This window comes from Acyrthosiphon pisum, chromosome A2 (genome assembly GCF_005508785.2).
Source record: "Acyrthosiphon pisum isolate AL4f chromosome A2, pea_aphid_22Mar2018_4r6ur, whole genome shotgun sequence".
In the NCBI taxonomy this organism is placed as follows: Eukaryota; Metazoa; Arthropoda; class Insecta; order Hemiptera; family Aphididae; genus Acyrthosiphon; species Acyrthosiphon pisum.
This window is the reverse complement of record NC_042495.1, coordinates 90245307-90263800: the sequence shown is the minus strand read 5'-3', so window position 1 is coordinate 90263800 and position 18494 is coordinate 90245307. Positions and strand designations below refer to the sequence as shown.

Here is an 18494-nt window from a genome sequence, read left to right as displayed (position 1 = left end):
ACATTTGACATAGAAATGTTTGGTTCGAAAACACTAACCGTTCGTAACATCTCTCATATAGAGATATTATTATTTATTATAATACACCTATATCACCTTCGTATTAAAAGAGTTTAACCTATAATCATATCACCAATATACTAGATGAATTATGCACAATTCAAAAAATCTGCAGACAACGATCCCGTAATACTAGAACGAAGTCTATACGATATTTTGTTATGTTTTATACTTTTATATGAATTAATTATTATTATTAAGTAATCTAAGTAAAGTGTATCTGCACTAAAATTGAGAAACTTGTACTAATTTTAAATGATACAATTATTACGATAGTTAATTAAATTTTTTATTTATATCTTAGATTTGACATAGGAAAGTTTGGTTCGAAAACCCTAACCAGTTCGTAACATCAATAATGTATATATAATTATTTATTATAATATATGTCTAAATCATTACATGTAGATTGTAGGTATTAAAAAAGTGTAACCTATAATCATATTATTTCCTATATACTAGATGAGTGATGCAAAATTAAAAACAGGCAACGATTTCATATTACGAGAACGTAGTCGTTCAGGTCAAGTCTACTGGATGAATAAAGTAGATGCTATTGAATATTTTGATGCACTAAATACTCGTATTGAATCTTTTACCGGATTTTCTACAAAGACAGCTGAGCGATATCAAATAGTTAATTATGGTTTAGGTGGACATTATTTTCCGCATCATGATCCGTATAAAAAAGGAAATGTACGTAACACAATTATTTACCAATATACATATACCTATCGGCTATAATTAATACTATTTTTAAAATATCGATTGCAAGTTATGGAATAGGTATGAAATACATAATTATTAATTTATAACCTATAAAACGTTGAACCATTAAAATCGTTACCATCAAATCTGGGTGACTTGGAACAATTTTGACCTTTTAACTATTGTAACACATTCATTATTGATAATTAAATTCTGTAAAAAATCATGCAGTGTCGCACACTTTCAAGGAATAGATTGAGTAAAAAAAAATAAAGTTCTTAAGTAAATTAAGGTAAAAATAACAATAATTTGATTTTTGAAGCTGAAATAACACTTTCAAAGCTCTTAATTTACGAGTTGAAAATTTGGATTTTTTTTATTAAATTATGATTGTATCATATGGCTTATTTATAAGAGATAACACATTTTCGATGATAATAAAACGTTTACAAAATGTTCCGAAAAATATTGTTGTGGAGACAGAATTTTATTTCCTTTATCTAGCATAAAATTAAACACTGTTATAAAATAATAACACAATTGTTCCAAGTCACCTCATAGTTCCAAGTCACCCGGTTTGACGGTATATTTTATATTATTTGATTTGTTTAATCAGACATTTTTTTTCAGGAACATGTGAAGTTTGGTAACAGATTAGTAACCGTATTATTTTATGTTAGCCAATTTTATTTTTTGCTCAAGTATACTCTATTCACAATAAGAAACGCAGACGGCGACGACCATTCTTCGTCGTCGGCAGTCTGATAACACCTGTCTATCACCCCACACAAATTATATGAAAATAAAATACAATTGTTTAAATAAAATTATTTTCATAAAATCTGTAGTATTGCACACACCTTCGCACAAGTCGGTCGTCGTTTGCGTTTCTTATTGTGAATAAGGTTTAGGTATTTATACCTTATTTTATAATAATTTGTTTTTATTTTATTAGTTGACTGATGTTCAAAACGATGGTTATACGTCATTTCCTATGCTAAATATTATTGCTCCGGCTGAAAAAGGATCTGCGTTGGTTTGGAATAATTTGCATATGTCTGATGGACAATTATGCTATGAATCTCTTCATGGAGCATGTCCTTTATTGAAAGGAAATAAATGGAGTAAGTATACTGCACTACTGCTTTTATAATTTATACAGGCATCAGACATTGATAGAACTACAATTAAATCTAAAATCTACATTACAGCTGTATGTGATTTAAGTTTGTATGATTCGTACAATCTCGAGACTACTAAATTTTATGGTTTTCTAAGTTTCCATACGAATTAGTTTAAAATATAATGATCCTAAAAACTAATGATACCTACTAGGAAAATTCGTATATTAAACTCATTGCAGTTTTTATACCAATGTCATTTTAAATGTTACATTTGATTTAACGTATAATAGTAGTGTAATAGTTACCTATTGGCGAATGTACAGTTTAAAAATGACCATAGCCCATTAGCATAACTTAATTCTTAATAAAAATATCAATAAAAGACGGAGACAACACATGTAACATGTATATTGTTGTATATTGTTCTGTTTAGTGGTTTTTTTATAAATTAGGTGTGTAATAATTAATAATGTAATATATTTGTATATGTATGAATACTAAGATAAGAACAGTGTGGATACGAAGCCATTACAAGAAATGCCTAATAAACTATTTATAATTTTTAGTTATGACTAGATGGCTGTACGAAGAAGGACAACATTTGCCTTATAATTGGAAAAATAAATGAAAACGTGAACAAATATTATATTATACGATGAAATGACAATTTTTTATATATATAGTAATAAATGTCTCATAAATTATCTATTTTTACTCTATTTTTGTAATCTTCCACTATTACTCTGCTCACATATTAATTAAATATAGTTACAATTACATTTTCCACCAGTTAAATAAAGCGTACATCGTGTTCAAATAGTTTATCAATGGTTTATCCAATTACACCTAATAAACATATTAGAGTTACCTTTACACTTGTGGCTTGTTACATAATATATATTATTTAGTACCTACAAATAGATACCTACATCATTTTTATTATATTATTTTTTATACGAATTGAACTTTGTGCACATCAAAGGTTGTTAATTTATTGTTATAAGCTAAGGTGGGCAAGTTAATGAAGCGAGATCAATAAGTTAAAAGTTAATAGTGAATGAAATATTAACTTAATTCAGTTTAAAAAAAGTTAATCTACTTTTTTAAACTAGTATGTGGATCACATAAAGAATGACTGAGTTAATTCTGATTTCCTAAATTAGAATAACAATTTCTATTGGATTTTGAATGTAACGTGCAGTGTATGTACCTATTTTATTTGGATGATCTGCTTGGAACTCTAAAGTTCTCCTCTGCAAAAAGATCGGGTGCATATATGGAACTGTTAACCAGTTTATTGAGAAAGTTTATGTTGGCTAAGACTCATCTGCCAGAAATACTACCTACTGAGCTGTAAGTGGAGCAAGACAGGGGAATATTCGTGAGGTTGATAATCAATCTTAAGACAAAAGGAGGCAAAATTAAGGAAATTAGGCTGAACTCACCCAAGTAGGGAAGAGCCAGAGGAGGTATACGGTTCCCAAAGAATGAAGCCATATTCAATTATCGGTCTTACAAGCACACAATATAAACTTTTGAGAGAGCAGGTTAGTTTAAAATTCGAAGAGAAGCGTTTAATAAGACCTAGTGTTCTTATGGATTTACATGTGACGTGATCGATGTGGGAGTGATACTTAGTCTAAATCAGAAGTAGATTACGCATAATAATTTATGTTAAATACACAGTGGCGTAGCAAGGGTATGGCGAACTGTGCCTACGCCAGGGGCGCAAATCGTGAAGGAGCGCAAAATTGTGCTTTAAAAATAAAACTTATTTTTATTCTACCTTCAAAATGAAATTTCTTCATAACACATTTCGAAATGATTTTGTTTATCTGCACAAATTACGTAATGATGAATTGTGTTCCATTAACTGTAGTCATGATCCTGCGAAATTTTCCAAAATAACACCAAAGTTAATATAAAAGGGCTATTTTAATTGAACATGTTCCTCCAATCACTTTTAATCAAAACTACTATACACATGATGAGAATAATCGTATCTTAGTAATAAATGGTTTTTCAGAAAACTTACTAATGGTGAACAGGTTCGAAGGCAATAGTTAATATTATATAGTATTTCAAAAAATAAACTTTTTTGTTTTCCATGCATTTTTTTTGTACCGCAAATTGTGCTTTTATTTCTGGTCTTGGCGATTGGAAACTTTAAAACCCTCGTTTGCCTGATCATCAAATTAACTTACTTCATAAACAAAACTGTATAAAATGGAAAAAATTAGAAAAAAGGGTACTTGATGCTAAAACTATTGACTGTGAGGTATAAAAATGTTCAAAAATGAAAAAGAAAAATGGCGCAACATTTTAAAAATAATCATAGATATTATGTTTTGCAGTAAAAATAATCTTGAAAATAATCAGAAATAACTCAGTTGATGATTGTATAATGTTGTAATAATTATATACATAAAAATATAAATGTTAAAAAAATATCATTTCGTCAATTTTTTTATCTTTAAAAAGGCGCATTTCCAAGTTTGCCAGAGGCGTTCATGAGTCTTCCTACGCCACTGTAAATACATGAGATAAATGTTTATTTGAATGATAAAGTATGTAGGTATATTATAATAGTGTTTAGATACAATATTGGATTTTTTCAAAGTAAGCCAAAGGCACAAATTATGTTGATAGAAGGGGGGGGGGGCTATGAAATGTTTGGCATCCCAAAAACTGATCAGGTACATGATGTATTTTTATATAAGTATCATAATTTAGTAATTTTTCAGATTTTATCAAAATACCCTTGTCTCCCCCTACTAAAAAAAATGTGGAGTTTACTGGTGCCTATATGGTATTTTAGTACCTACTCTTACTACACGATTCTAATGGATATTGGTTTGATAATTATCTCTTCTCCCACCACAATTTTATGTACGTACAGTAATTGTATTTTCAAAGCCACTGTATTATTTATACAAAATACAAAATACCTACATACCTAACTGAATAAACAATCATTATTATTACTCTCGTATGTTCAGGATATTTATTGTTTCGTTATAATAATAAGTCTGTACCTACCTACAACTACCTTATATTATATTATAATAGTAAAATATCATATACCTATTTTTAAAAATCCAAATAGGCTACACTAGTTATCAATACAATATACATTTATATGGATAATTTAGTACCTACCTAACCCAGATAAATTACAATTCACTGTGAATAAACACCTAACCAAATAGTTCATAGATTTATTTACATACATGGTTTTAAAATCGTAAAACGTTTTATACGAGTAGTTTGTGTTTGTTAGATAGAATACCTATAGGTGTTAGGTACCAATACAAAATAACTAGTTGGTGCATTGCATATAATATTATTATTATATTATTATTATTATATATTGTGTATATAGTCGCGGCCAAACGAATGTGCGGTTGGTGGCTCCACCCACCGCTAGGCGATATCACACTAGTGAGTAACAGCTGTTGGTGGAATATTTGAAAACAAAGTAGAATAAAGATAAAATACAATGGAACCTTTAGCACAAAGGAAGCCTACGTTCACGTATTAATATGCTAGAAAAAATCGTTTTATTCAAAACAAATTTGAAAATCGTACGCTATTCATGTGTGAACGTTACGTAAAATTATGCGTTCTTATTAGTCGCCAGAAAAAGTAGGCGGAGCCACCAACCGCACATTCGTTTGGCCGTGACTCTAGGTTCGTGATCAAAGTAGTAATGATATTTTATGACTGATGGATATACTGTATGGTAAATGGACATTCCCCCCCCCCTCTCCCCGACTGTATTCGGTCTAGTAGCCTAATACATAATATATTATGAAGTAGTGATCAATAATTTAATATGAAATAAATATACATCAAATTATATAGTATTAAATTGGATGATACAATTTTTATATTTTAGATTCTGAGTGGAGCGATGAATGTATTGATTTTAAAATGATGTGTTTTTTTAATTTTTTAATTTTTGTTTTGTTTTTGTTTGGGGCAGTAAAATTGCTTCGATTTTCTTCAACAGTATCATGTGCGAGGGGAAAGTGAATCTAGTTGGTGAATTCGGGAGGTCAAAGTTTAAAATTCTTAATAGTTTTCAAAAGTACCGGCAAAAACAACATATATATTAAGGAAAGACGGGAATTATTACGTAAAATCGGTTTTCAACAAAATCGATTTTGGTTTTTGGTGTAACTCTAAAACAAATGAACGTATATACATGAAATTTTCAAAATATTTTAATTTGTTTTGAACTGTTTATAAACAATTTTAGTTTCCAATTTTATTAGTTATTTTTCTATGAGTATCAGTAAAACTCTATTTAATGGGTAAAAAAGCTTGAAAATATACTGTTAAAATGGAATTTCAAAAATATTAAAAATACAAAGTCACAGTTTTTATTTAAAAGAATTTAAAGTTTAGATCTTGACAAATTACTGAAAAATCACGAACATTTGCAAATTATTTTGAGTTAAGAATTCATAAAAATTTCTCTTTTTAAATCAAAGATTTGAAAATGTAATACAATATTCCTCAAAAGTTAGTCTACATTTATCAACAAAAAATAATGTCTACAAGCAAATCAAATTAAATTTTTATGAGCGTTTAAAGTTCATATTTTTACAATATTGGATATTCACTTGATTTCTCATGTAGCAATTTTCTTATTTTATTGTATTTAAAAATAGATAACTGTAGGATGTATATACATGAATATTTATATTTTCATTTTCTATACACCATAAAATTTTGAAAATATTTTGACTCTTTTTGAGCTGTTTACGGACATTTCCAGTTATCAATAGAATAGAAAGGGAGGTACATGACTAAATAAACAGCCATGATCACTAAAAAACCAATTTTCCCTATCACTACGCATTTTCCTCAGACTTGGCAAAAACAGTATAATTCCTATGTAATTATAATGTGAAGAACATTTTTTTTCTATAATATTAGTGTTTCTTCCAAGTCTGGGGAAGTATAATATATGTATAAAATATGCGTGCAGTAATCTAGCGATCATGCCTGTTTATGTGGTCATGGGTATAGGTACTATAGGCACATGTTTGTATTGCAGCACATGAATAAATATTTTTAAAATAATGGAAATTTAAAAAAAAAAAAGATTTTTTTTATGTGTCATGTAAAATGTATAACCTATGTTTGAACGGTTTGTAATTTGTTCACTTTATTGTCAAAATACTATGAATTCAATATTTTATAGTTCAAAACTATTACGATAGCTATTTATAAGTATTTTGAATATAGGCATGGAATAAATATGTTTAAATATTTAGCCGTTGTCTCTTCGTTATTAATATTTGTAGAATCCGGAAAGAGATGGCATACATCACAAATAATGTTAACGAAATTATATGATCTGCAAAACGATCATTTTAATGTCTTGGATAATTACTTGGATTTGGAGACAAAACGTTTGGAAGAATTAAAAAAGTAATTATATTATAATATTATTGAGATTTTCCAATAGTCTCGCACAGCTAGATAGGTATATACTAAGAATATGTAGTAAAGAAAAACTGTATTAGAAATAAATTAGGATAAATTATATTTAAATACTTGAATTCGGTATAATTTTAAAATTTTAAGTTACATATCTAAATACCTAATTATGCAGGAATTATTACTTTTTTTTATAGTTATGTCAGGTAAATAATAAATAACTACCTACTGATTATTTATTATAAAATAAAGAATACTGTGTTCTATAATATTATTATTATATAAATTATATATTGCATAATTTATGTTTCTAATTAATAATTTTGCTAACCATCTAATATCTATAATATATTATATACTATTATGTATTTATGTGTTTTTTAATATTTAATTTAATTTTAATTTCATTATCAAGTTATGTAGCTGCAGTATATGAATGGCGTGATCACATAAAAACCAACAAAGACTTCTTACACAATCACTTGGATGTTTTTAAATTTATGACACAAATGCACCAACATTTTTTTAAAAGAGATGATTTAATAAAAAATAAACAATCTATAGAAGGTAAACAAATGTGCATATTTGAATTTATTGGCTCTATATCATAAAACAATTATAATAACTAATGAGTATAACATATACAATTTCTCGATTGAACCAAATAATATAGCGTTAAAAGATATCGACGACCACAAAGATCTTAGTGGTGATCATATATTGTGGGCACACCGAGCATTGAGGAGACTACAATTATTTTATGCGATTCCTGCATCAGACATGTCGGCAGGTAGAATTAATGAAAAAGTTATAGGCGATCGAATGGATGGTAATAGTTGTATTTCGCTTTTCAACCGACCATGTTCAATATTTTCAATAATTAGTCAACATTTATTATTTAGCATGTGAATGTTACGTCATGGCGAAGTACTGTTTAGAGGGAAACGATCCGTATGGCGTCCTAGATTGGGCTTTTGAAGCGTATCAAAAATGGGAAAGTCACGGTCGACCAGAATGTGTAGATCCCGACATTTTAAATTACTACATAGTATCATCATCAGTATATACAGGTGAAATCTGTACGAATAAAAATGTAATATGAAAATGCTATCATTTCAAAATTAAAAATAAATTCTCAATTTTTTTAAGTAACATTTTTGCAAAGTTGTATACGTTTTTATGACGATTTTGGTAAATTTATAAAACAGCGTCTTAACGTACTCTCTCTGCTCTAAAACCTAAATTAAATTTATATACCGACACCCCCAACGAAGAGTGTCGTAACTCACTTTAAATTTTATATTTTATATATTCTATATGAATCTTATTTATAAATTATAACCATTCTTATAAATAATAAATATTTTTAGGATTTGACTTAATGAATTTAATAAACCTAAGTGGATCAAATTACCAAGAATATACTGGAAAATTTGTTTCGTATTATCGCCTTATAAAAAACGAATTATTTGAGCTGGAAAAAGAGAGAGCAATGGATATAATGGAAGTATATTATGTAAGAATAATAATTATTTTTAAAATTACAATAATTAAAGGATAAAATATACAAATAAAAACTTATATTAAATATATTTATCTAAAGAATTTGAATGGAGATGAAAATATAAATAAATTTAGGCATTTATGTAAACATGGGGCATCACGAACATTAACAAAATACTCAAAATGTAGATACCAAACGAATAATTTATTATACCGAATATTGATGCCCTTTAAAGAAGAAGACATTAATAGCGAGCCACTCATTAAAATATATCATGATGTATTATATGATGACGAGATCTTGAAAATTAAAATGATCAGCTTAGCTAACGTACGTATTTTAATTGGTTTGAATCCATCGTTATTATTATCTAATTTAGAATTTACATGAGATATAAAATGGTATAAACATGTGAAGTCATACATAAATATAATATAATCAACAGTATAATATTATTTATATAAGTACCAAGTATGTAACTGTAGTTTTTTTTATTTAGTATGTGTATATGTGGATAAATTAATACCTTTAGTCAAATAATAGTTGTACATTTTATACTGTTCCTCTGATTTTAGTTTTTTGCTTCCTCATCTCAATCTCTATCTCAAAAATGAATAAAAAAACGCTTTTTAGGGGTGTCCGCAAATATGAGGGGTATTTTCCCACAAATATTTATGCCAAGTGTTATAAATTAAGTTTAATTAAGAAATTGTCACTAAAGGAAATTAATAGTGAAGGTTGGACACACTGATAGACCCGAGACGGTCCCTACCATTGTGACTTCCATAATAAAAGTCAGTTACAAACCGAACGTTGTTGTGTTGTGTCATCGCCTTTACCCGCTTAATTAGTGTCTTAACAGTTCAGAAGTGGGATGCATAACCAAAACGTCACAAAAAAAAAATATATTTTGAGTTTGTGCGTTAGTTTGTGTCGTCTCGGTCGTGTTAAGTATCGTGCGAGTAGGGTTTACACGAAAACGATCGCTAAATTTCGAGTGACATTAAAAACGTGCAGAAGCGAAAAACGCGGTTGCCGAAAGAGTGAATTGAGGTTATGTACCTGTAGTCGTATCGGAGTTGTGTCGCACACCACATTACCGTGTTTCAAGTGGGTTACGGTAGTTACCGACTCCGACTATCCCTAAACCGTGAATCTCGTGATATCAAAAATTGTTGTTGTTATTAATTGTTATCATGGGTCTCGAAAGACAAACGTTTTCAATTTTTTTTTCGTTTGTTGTTGTTTTCTTCTGTCTTATCAATATGAGTACCGACGGAAATGTCATCAACAATGAAACATTACAGTCGCTGTTGGAGTTATTAATGAATAACACAATACAAGGATCAACCATTAACAATGCCTATCAATTAATCATGCCAGACCTATCCCAGGCCATCGGTGATTTTAACGGTGAATGCGAAATCGGAGGAGAAGCCACGGCATGGTTAGACAACTTGAATGCCACAGCAACGCTGCAAAAATGGCCCAAAGATTTAACACTGCAAATGGCCCGTCGGCATATGGTCGGTCCAGCTACTGAGTCATGAGATCACCACCTGGCGGGATTTTGAAACATTATTCAAAAAGACGTTCCGTACTGAAACCAGCCTCTCACAACGCTTTGCGCAAATGCAATCCCGCATTCAAAATAAAGGAGAAGCAACTACTGCGTATTTTCACAACAAGGTGAGACATTGTAAAGCAGTGAACCTCAACTTTGAGGACATCAAAGAACAAGTGCTCATTGGGCTGAGTTCACATGATTTGGCACGCTCATTGCTGGTCGCCAAGCATGCGGACGTGGATGAAATTATTGGCCGATATTGTGGTGTTCGAAAGAATACAGAAGGGACGAGCTGACGTTCACGTGGTCGACAAGCCGGGCTGGCGTTCTAAACCAACGAAGGAATTTGACAAGGGGGGGCCCAAGACAGTGGGAAACCCAGTCAACGACAACACAACGTCAAACCAGAGAAGCAAGTTCACACCAATAGCTAAAAATATTAGAACGTCAAGCACTTTCAAGTGCTGGAATTGTAAAAAAAATGGCCACAGTCAACGTGATTGCCCAGAACCACGTCAGGTGAAGCCCAAGTGTGAGAGCTGTCACTGGTCCGGTGGGAAATCACCATAGGGCGTGCACCGTGGTATCAACGAGTACAAGCGAAAGCCCATACTGTACGTATCCGAGACCTGAGTACGGCCTGATAACAGATAGTGAGAAAATACTACATGAAAAACGTGTTATAATCAATGGTATTCATGAATTGACCGGGCTCATCGATTCTGGCTCATCGGTATGCATCATGAAGGAAAGTGTTGGTCGCCGTCTTGGTATGTCTTGGACAAACAACGATTCGACAATTATGGGTTTCGGCGCCAACGCTGAGACAATAGCCATTGGGAAGGCTGTACTCAACCTTCAGGTAGATGAAGCCACGCTTGACAATGTCGATGTCTATATTGTTCCAGATGCCAGCCACCCATTCGATCTACTCATCGGTCGGCCGTGGTGCGAAGCACCCGAAATCTCTTACGTCAAATACGAAAATACACTAACATATTATAATACTATCGCTTTTCCATTTATCACCACCAGTGAAACCAGCAGTGATAGTACAACAGATCGACTACTGTCACGTGAAATCCAAACGACTTGAAGCACAAAAGATAACGTTAGTTACTGCAATGGTGGGTGACAGGGAAATTCAAGTGCCAGTACGAAATCAAACCCGAACAGGAATTGGAAATACGAGCCAACGAAGTGATTGCTCGGCGAGTTTAGATTGTACAGGCACCCCAAGTTGAACCAGAACAACTAAACCAACCACTCGCGTATGGTGACATTGAAAAACCAGAAAGTCTGAATTCAGAACAACAAGTCGAGCTGTTGGACATACTAAATAAATATAGAACTTGCTTCGCGACTTAAATGGGTGAACTTGGTAGTATTAACATAGGGATGATGGATATCACCCTGAAACCTGGTAGTGAACCGTATGCCGCCAAACCGTACCGTGTGTCTCGGGACGAGCGAGAAGAGATCCGACGGCATATACAAACATGGAGCATGGCATTGTTGAAGATACAACGTCTCCCCATGCCGCACCTAGCTGTACTATTAGTCCGCAAGAAAAACGGTGAATCCCGGCTAGTAGTAGACTACCGTAAATTAAATATCAGACCGTGAAGCAAGTATATCCACTACCCAATATCGATGACTTACTAGAAGTAGTGTCGGGAAGCCAAATGTTTACGGTGTTGGATTTGGCACATGGATATCTGCAGATCCCGCTGGCGGAGTCAGCAAGACCGTTAACTAGATTTATTATTTCGGATGGTACAGGGCAGTTTACACGGATAGTGTTTGGCCTAAAGAACGCGCCATTCGAATTTGCAAAAGTGATAGATCGCACTATTGGATCTTTAAAGAACAAGGCATTTACAGATGCGAAACTGACATTACGATTTAGTAAGTGCAAGTTTGCGGCAAAAAGCATTGAATTTCTGGGGTACGTATTATCAGCTGATGGCCTCCGTCCAGGGCCCACCAAACTACGAGCGATAAGAGAATTTCCTGCCCCACAGAACGAGCATGACGTACGCCGGTTCAAGGGACTTGCAAACTTCTTCCGTCGCTTCGTACCAAAGTTTGCTGAAAAGGCTAGAGCCGTCACCAACCTGACCAGAAAAGAAGTAGCGTTTCAATGGAGTGAAGCGGAAAAACAGTATTTGAACAAATCAAATCAAGTTTGCTCAACGAACCTGTTCTGGTGCTATTTGATGCTACTCGCCTAACTGAATTACACACGGACGCTTCCAGTCTGTGACTAGCAGGAATTCTGTTACAGGAAGATGACTCCGGTAAATTACGCTTAGTACACTGTTTCAGTAAGAAGACTAATGAAGCTGAAAGTAAATACCAATCCAGCAAGCTAGAACTCATGGTCATAGTGTGGTCATTGGATCGACTAAGATAATGGCTAATTGGAATTCATTTCACAGTGGTAACAGACTGCCAAGCGTTAGTCTATATGAATGGCCTGAAAACGTCTAACTCACAAATCACCCGGTGGTTCGACCTAATGCAGGAGTTTGATGTAGAAGTCAGACACCGAGCTGGTACAGCAATGGCTCATGTAGATGCACTGAGCTGAGCCCCCCACTGAGAACAGTACGGACACACTGGATGGGATTATAGCTAACCGTCTAGAAGTACTCACAACTCTCACTGAAGAACAGTATGTCAAGAGTATGCAGTATAGTGATTCTGAAATTATGGGTATAATCAAATCACTAGAGGGACCTACACCGAGTAAGTTACTAATTAATAATTATAATGTAATAAACGGAGTGTTGTATAGGCGAGTACAGACTGCAACGGGACCACGGCAACTCTGGATGGTGCCTAAATGCATGAGGAAGAGCTTGGCGATCAAGTTCCACGACCTCAGTGGTCCCTTTGCAGTCGATAGAACTTATGCCAATATTACAGAACGGTACTACTTTCCACGGATGCGGAGATATCTCAGAGTGCACATAGGAATGTGTCCTGAGTGTGCCCTATACAAAAAGTCACGAGGGAAGCAAGCTGGTATGCTGCACCTGTTGGGTACAAAGAGTACGACCAGTTCAACAGCATTACGTAACCTACCTACCCGTAAAACTGTGATTGTGCGTTGCTCAACACCACGACACAAGCAGTGTCATATGGTACGTCGACGACGACGTCGTTACGTAGGTACCTACTCGTACAATATAGTACTATAAAATAATATCATAATATATCTCCGCCGGAACCGTGTTTTTTACTTTACGTGAAACACCATACCACAGTGACAGTCTATAGCCGACGGCTTGACGAATAGTGGTAATTCCCGCCGTACAACGTACAACCAATCCACACACCGGAGAACCCCCCGAATGCCAACAGTCGATGGACATTTTGGATTTCGTGAAGTTGAGGCCTTCGACAAATCCACAACTAGTCTAGGATCACCGGCACAATTCCTCTGGGTCATGTGAGTAGGGAATATGTAAATTTGTTATTCGTGTTATCTATTATTTATTATTTTCCATTGTTCATATTATTATTAATTATTAGGCATATTAAGTCATATTGTCGGTAGGCTATCATAGCGCCGAGCGTCGCTTATTATTTAATATTTATATGTATTACCTTGATTTATTTATTAATATTGTGTGTTACGTATTTTGCGTTGCAATCATTATACTTATTTAACAGTATATTTTAGAACTGTTCTTTATCATTATTTTTTGAACCTTATATATTTATATTTAGTTAAAACATAACGAGGTCAACCTCCCTGCCTTTGCTTAGGGTTTGGTCCGTTACATTTGGTCCTTCGAATACGCATATAAAAAAAAAAGTTAGAGAATAGATCGTAAAAAGAAGAAAAAAGAGAAAGCATATAGTTATATTATTTCCTTTACCTATATTAGATTATAATAACAATTACCATTAAACGTCAGGTACGATCCCGCGGACTATCGTAATTACCGTGTTGATAATATTATTGTCAATTATAGCAACATTAATATTGGTGGTCTGACGTAATGCGTATCAAGTAAGATTGTGTTATTAATAATCAACCTTTTTCACGGTCAACGACCTGGGTACTAATTGAGTGTGATAATATTATTACTATTACGGACGGGTACATCAACGTTATAATAATACAAGTACGTGTTATTATAATAAACACGTAAGCACGTAATTTTGTTGGTTTGTTATTTGCTTCGAATATTTAAATAATATCTGTACACCACAATGCCGGGTGAAGTGGACACCGAGCGTATAGAACGTTTTTTAAAGCGTTGTATATTAAAACGGGGCGATGTTATGACTCAAATGAAGACTTTGTATGAACTTGCGCTTACTGTGGAAGCAAATCCCGACGTAGCTCCTATATTTTGTGCGCGTAAACGACATATAGAAACACTCGTTACAGAATTCAATGTCGAGCACAACAGTGTTTTGGACAATCTCCTTTTAATGTCACGCGAGGACGAATTTACTGATTCTCACTTATCGTTAAAAACAACGTTCATGGAACAGTACTATTATATTATAGCGTTAGATACGAGGTTAAAATTAGATCCGCACCCCCCAGCCATGGAAACACCGGCAAGCGACGTTAAGCATCTTACATTACCGAAAATTAAATTGCCCATTTTTGACGGTGACCTTTTAAAATGGCGTACATATCGGGACACATTTGCATCGTTAGTTCATAACAACCAAGGTGTGTCAAAAATCGAAAAGTTCCATCATTTATTAGCTTCCACGACGGGCACTGCCGGTAGTGTAGTGCGTTCGCTGTCGTTAACAGAATACAATTATGACATTGTGTGGGACAATCTGCACACTATGTACGACAATAAGCGAGTACTTATGACAGCACACTTAGATGCAATTTTTCATTTTGCACCATTAGCCAAAGAGTCGTTGTCAAATTTGAAGTCATTCTTGGCCACCTTTCAAGAAAACATCGCAGCGATTAAGGCACTTGAAGTCGAAGATCTGGAAGGTTTTTTACTATTTTACATCGCATCTAGAGCATTAGATCCATGCACCCGACGATTGTTTGAGTCCGAATGCCATCACGTCGAGACACCAACACTCAACATATTGTTAGAATTTATTCAAATCAGATGTCAGGTACTTCAGAATATTAGCGCTCATCCCACAAAACCGTCACCATTTAAAGGTGGACACTCGAAGTCACTGCTATTCGCCTCTTCCACTACGGGAACGAAATTATGTAAACTCTGTCAAGACAATCACTTCCTACATCAATGTCCGAAGTTTTCTCAGTACAGTGTTCAAAAACGGTTTGACTTCGCCAAAAGTAAGCGGCTATGTATGAATTGTCTCAGTCCCACGCATAAAACCTCTGAATGCTCGTCCATGCACACATGTCGTGATTGCTCTGGAAAACACCATTCACTACTTCACCTCAGTCAACGTCCCAAAAAGACATCGGCACTAATGTCTACTCCTGAAGCTCATGAACCATCGCTTGCAGCTAACACAGCCTCGGGAACGTCAACTTCAACAGGGCTGGAAAAACCATTTGTTGGAACATTCCAATCAAGTGGAAATGTTATTCTTGGAACAGCCATAATCCATGTCCGCAACAATATCGGTGATTGGACTCCAGTTCGTGCGCTGCTCGATACCGGGTCTCAAATTTCTGTCATAACCCATGCGTGCGCGTCTCGTCTGGGCCTAAGACGTCGATCTTGTAATACCTCAGTCATGGGATTATCACAAGCACATGTACCAGCTACAAAGGGATCTACACACTTGACGTTCAGACCAAGACACGCGGACAACCCAAAATATCGTGTGACCCATTAATTCTATCAAAAATAACTGGTCCGATGCCCGCGTCTAAGTTAAGTCCAGACATTCTAAACACATACAACCATGTTGAGCTGGCGGACCCTGAGTTTGATAATCCAGCACCAATTGAATTTCTACTCGGCGCAGATGTCTACGTCAATATTTTAGGTGACTGTGTGCGAGTACTACATGCTCGCGGATTCCCTTCAGCGTTTGAAACTAGCCTCGGATGGGTCATAATCGGCCACACGACTATCACGGATTCATCGCCATGCGTGTCACTACTACTGTCTACTCAACCGTCAATCGATCACCTAATGCATCAGTTTTGGTCGATAGAAGAGCCATCACCACCTGTTGAGCCTTTTACAGATGACCAAAAATGTGAAGAGCATTTCACCCAGACGTCGAGCAGGGATGACCAAGGACGATTTTCTCTAGCCTTACCGTTTAAAAGTAATCCATCTGTTCTCGGAGACTCGTACAAAATGGCGACCTCTCGTTTTTATAATTTGGAGCACAAATTACAGCGAGATCCAGACCTGTATGCCCTGTATCGCGACTTTATGAAAGAGTATGAAGCCTTGGGCCATATGGTAATTTCTGAGCATCCAGGTAAATACTATATTCCACACCATGCAGTGGTAAAGCGTAACGGTACAAACATTAAACTTCGCGTGGTGTTCGACGCATCTGCAGCATCCACGTCAAAATGTTCACTCAACGACCTGTTATACACTGGTCCTAAACTTCAAAGTGATATCACGCAAATACTCCACAGGTGTCGATTGAGACGTTACATGTTCACAGCGGACATCTGCAAAATGTACCGTCAGATTCAAATACACTCTGATGATCGCACTTACCAGCATATTGTATGGCGAAATTCCCCTTCAGACGAGCTTCAAGACTATGAACTCACAACAGTTACTTACGGAGTATCCGCATCACCATACCAGGCTATTCGAGTCCTCCACCAATTGGAACACGACGACGGCCACAAATTCCCATTAGCTCGTAAGATATTGTCCACCCAAACATATGTTGACGACATTGTGTCCGGTGATGATACGGTGTCTGCGCTGCTGCAACGTCAAGCGGACCTCGTCCAGCTTCTGATGCAGGCGGGTTTCGAGTTGAAGAAATGGTCGTCAAACAGTCGTGAGGTCCTACGTCATATTCCACAAGGCGACCACGCAGTTCAACCGTCGTTTGATCCCAAGGACGACATGTCCGTCAAAATATTGGGACTTCATTGGGATCCCGTAACCGATACTTTTAGCTACCATACTTCACCAGTACCATTGACCGTGACGAAGCGGGTGGTGTTGTCAACAATAGCAAAATTGTACGACCCGGTGGGCGCGATAGCCCCAATCATTTTTTGGGCAAAGTCACTCATGCAAACCATCTGGCAGTCTGGTTTGGATTGGGACGATCCGCTACCACCGTCGTTGATGACGTCTTGGGGGAAATTCGCGTCTGAGCTACATCTTGTTTGTGAAATTAAGCTACCTCGACACATAGTGGTTTCGACTCGACTTGTGACACAGTTACTTGGGTTCTGTGATGCATCTGAGAGAGGATACGCAGCAGTGGTGTATCTTCGCACGATTGATGTCAACGGAGACATAAAGGTATATTTTATCACATCAAAATCCAAGGTAGCACCACTTAAGCTGGGGAGCCTCGATCGATCTCTGACGATACCACGCCTGGAGCTATGCGGTGCCTTGCTGTTAGCTCAGACGATACAGCGGCTTTGCGACACGTTTGAAGGTGCTATCTCTATTTCAGCAATTTATACCTGGACTGACTCCCAGGTAGTTCTGTCTTGGTTGACGTCGACGCAATCCCACTTCAAGATCTTCGTGACAAATCGTCTAGCCAAAATAAACGCGCTGATGCCATCATGTCGTTGGAGATACATACCGTCTGCACTGAATCCTGCCGATTGCGTATCTCGGGGACTCCTTCCATCGGAAACTGTCAATCATCCCCTCTACTGGCAAGGGCCTCCCTTCCTACGTCTAATTGAATCAGACTGGCCCAGTGAAACGTGTGAACTGATACCTCCATCACGATTACCAGACTATAAACCAATAGATGCCGTGACATGCAGTGTGACGTCACTTCAACACCCGGCATGGTACCTTCGCTTTTCGTCACTGACTCGAATGCAACGCGTCACTGCTTACGTCCAACGTTTCATAAAGAGAACAAGGCTTTTAAACACTTCGATTGGCCCATTACAACACTCAGAATTAGAGCACGC

The 18494-nt window shown here is 35.4% G+C and overlaps 3 protein-coding genes across 3 annotated transcripts in view; all 3 read left to right on the top strand.

Annotated features, from left to right (window-relative positions):
• LOC100572240 (prolyl 4-hydroxylase subunit alpha-2-like) overlaps positions 1–4929 on the top strand; it is a 9722-nt gene extending 4793 nt beyond the window's left edge. Inside the window, exons 6-9 of the mRNA XM_029490766.1 lie at positions 523–756; positions 1399–1443; positions 1724–1892; positions 2459–4929. Of these exons, the coding sequence (XP_029346626.1) occupies positions 523–756; positions 1399–1443; positions 1724–1892; positions 2459–2520 (510 nt within the window). The 3' untranslated portion in view covers positions 2521–4929. The remainder of the gene's footprint in view (positions 1–522; positions 757–1398; positions 1444–1723; positions 1893–2458) is intronic.
• A 2194-nt stretch (positions 4930–7123) lies between these two features.
• On the top strand, positions 7124–9252 carry LOC107882882 (prolyl 4-hydroxylase subunit alpha-3-like). The gene is made up of 6 exons (XM_029490767.1): positions 7124–7334; positions 7759–7910; positions 8017–8172; positions 8246–8413; positions 8714–8859; positions 8947–9252. Exons 1-6 carry the CDS (start codon positions 7162–7164, stop codon positions 9235–9237), a joined length of 1086 nt encoding a protein of 361 aa, XP_029346627.1. The 5' UTR covers positions 7124–7161; the 3' UTR covers positions 9238–9252.
• A 7005-nt stretch (positions 9253–16257) lies between these two features.
• The window catches only part of LOC103308427, a 2953-nt gene continuing 716 nt past the window's right edge, over positions 16258–18494 (top strand). Inside the window, exon 1 of the mRNA XM_029490013.1 lies at positions 16258–18368. Coding sequence (XP_029345873.1) covers positions 16258–18368 — 2111 coding nt within the window. The remainder of the gene's footprint in view (positions 18369–18494) is intronic.

Coding starts and splice junctions, on each gene's coding strand:
- LOC107882882 (XM_029490767.1), top strand. CDS start 7,162: ATGTTTAAATATTTAGCCGTTGTCTCTTCGTTATTAATATTTGTAGAA. Junction 7,335..7,758: donor CGTTTGGAAGAATTAAAAAA/GTAATTATATTA, acceptor TTCATTATCAAG/TTATGTAGCTGCAGTATATG. Junction 7,911..8,016: donor AAATAAACAATCTATAGAAG/GTAAACAAATGT, acceptor CAAATAATATAG/CGTTAAAAGATATCGACGAC.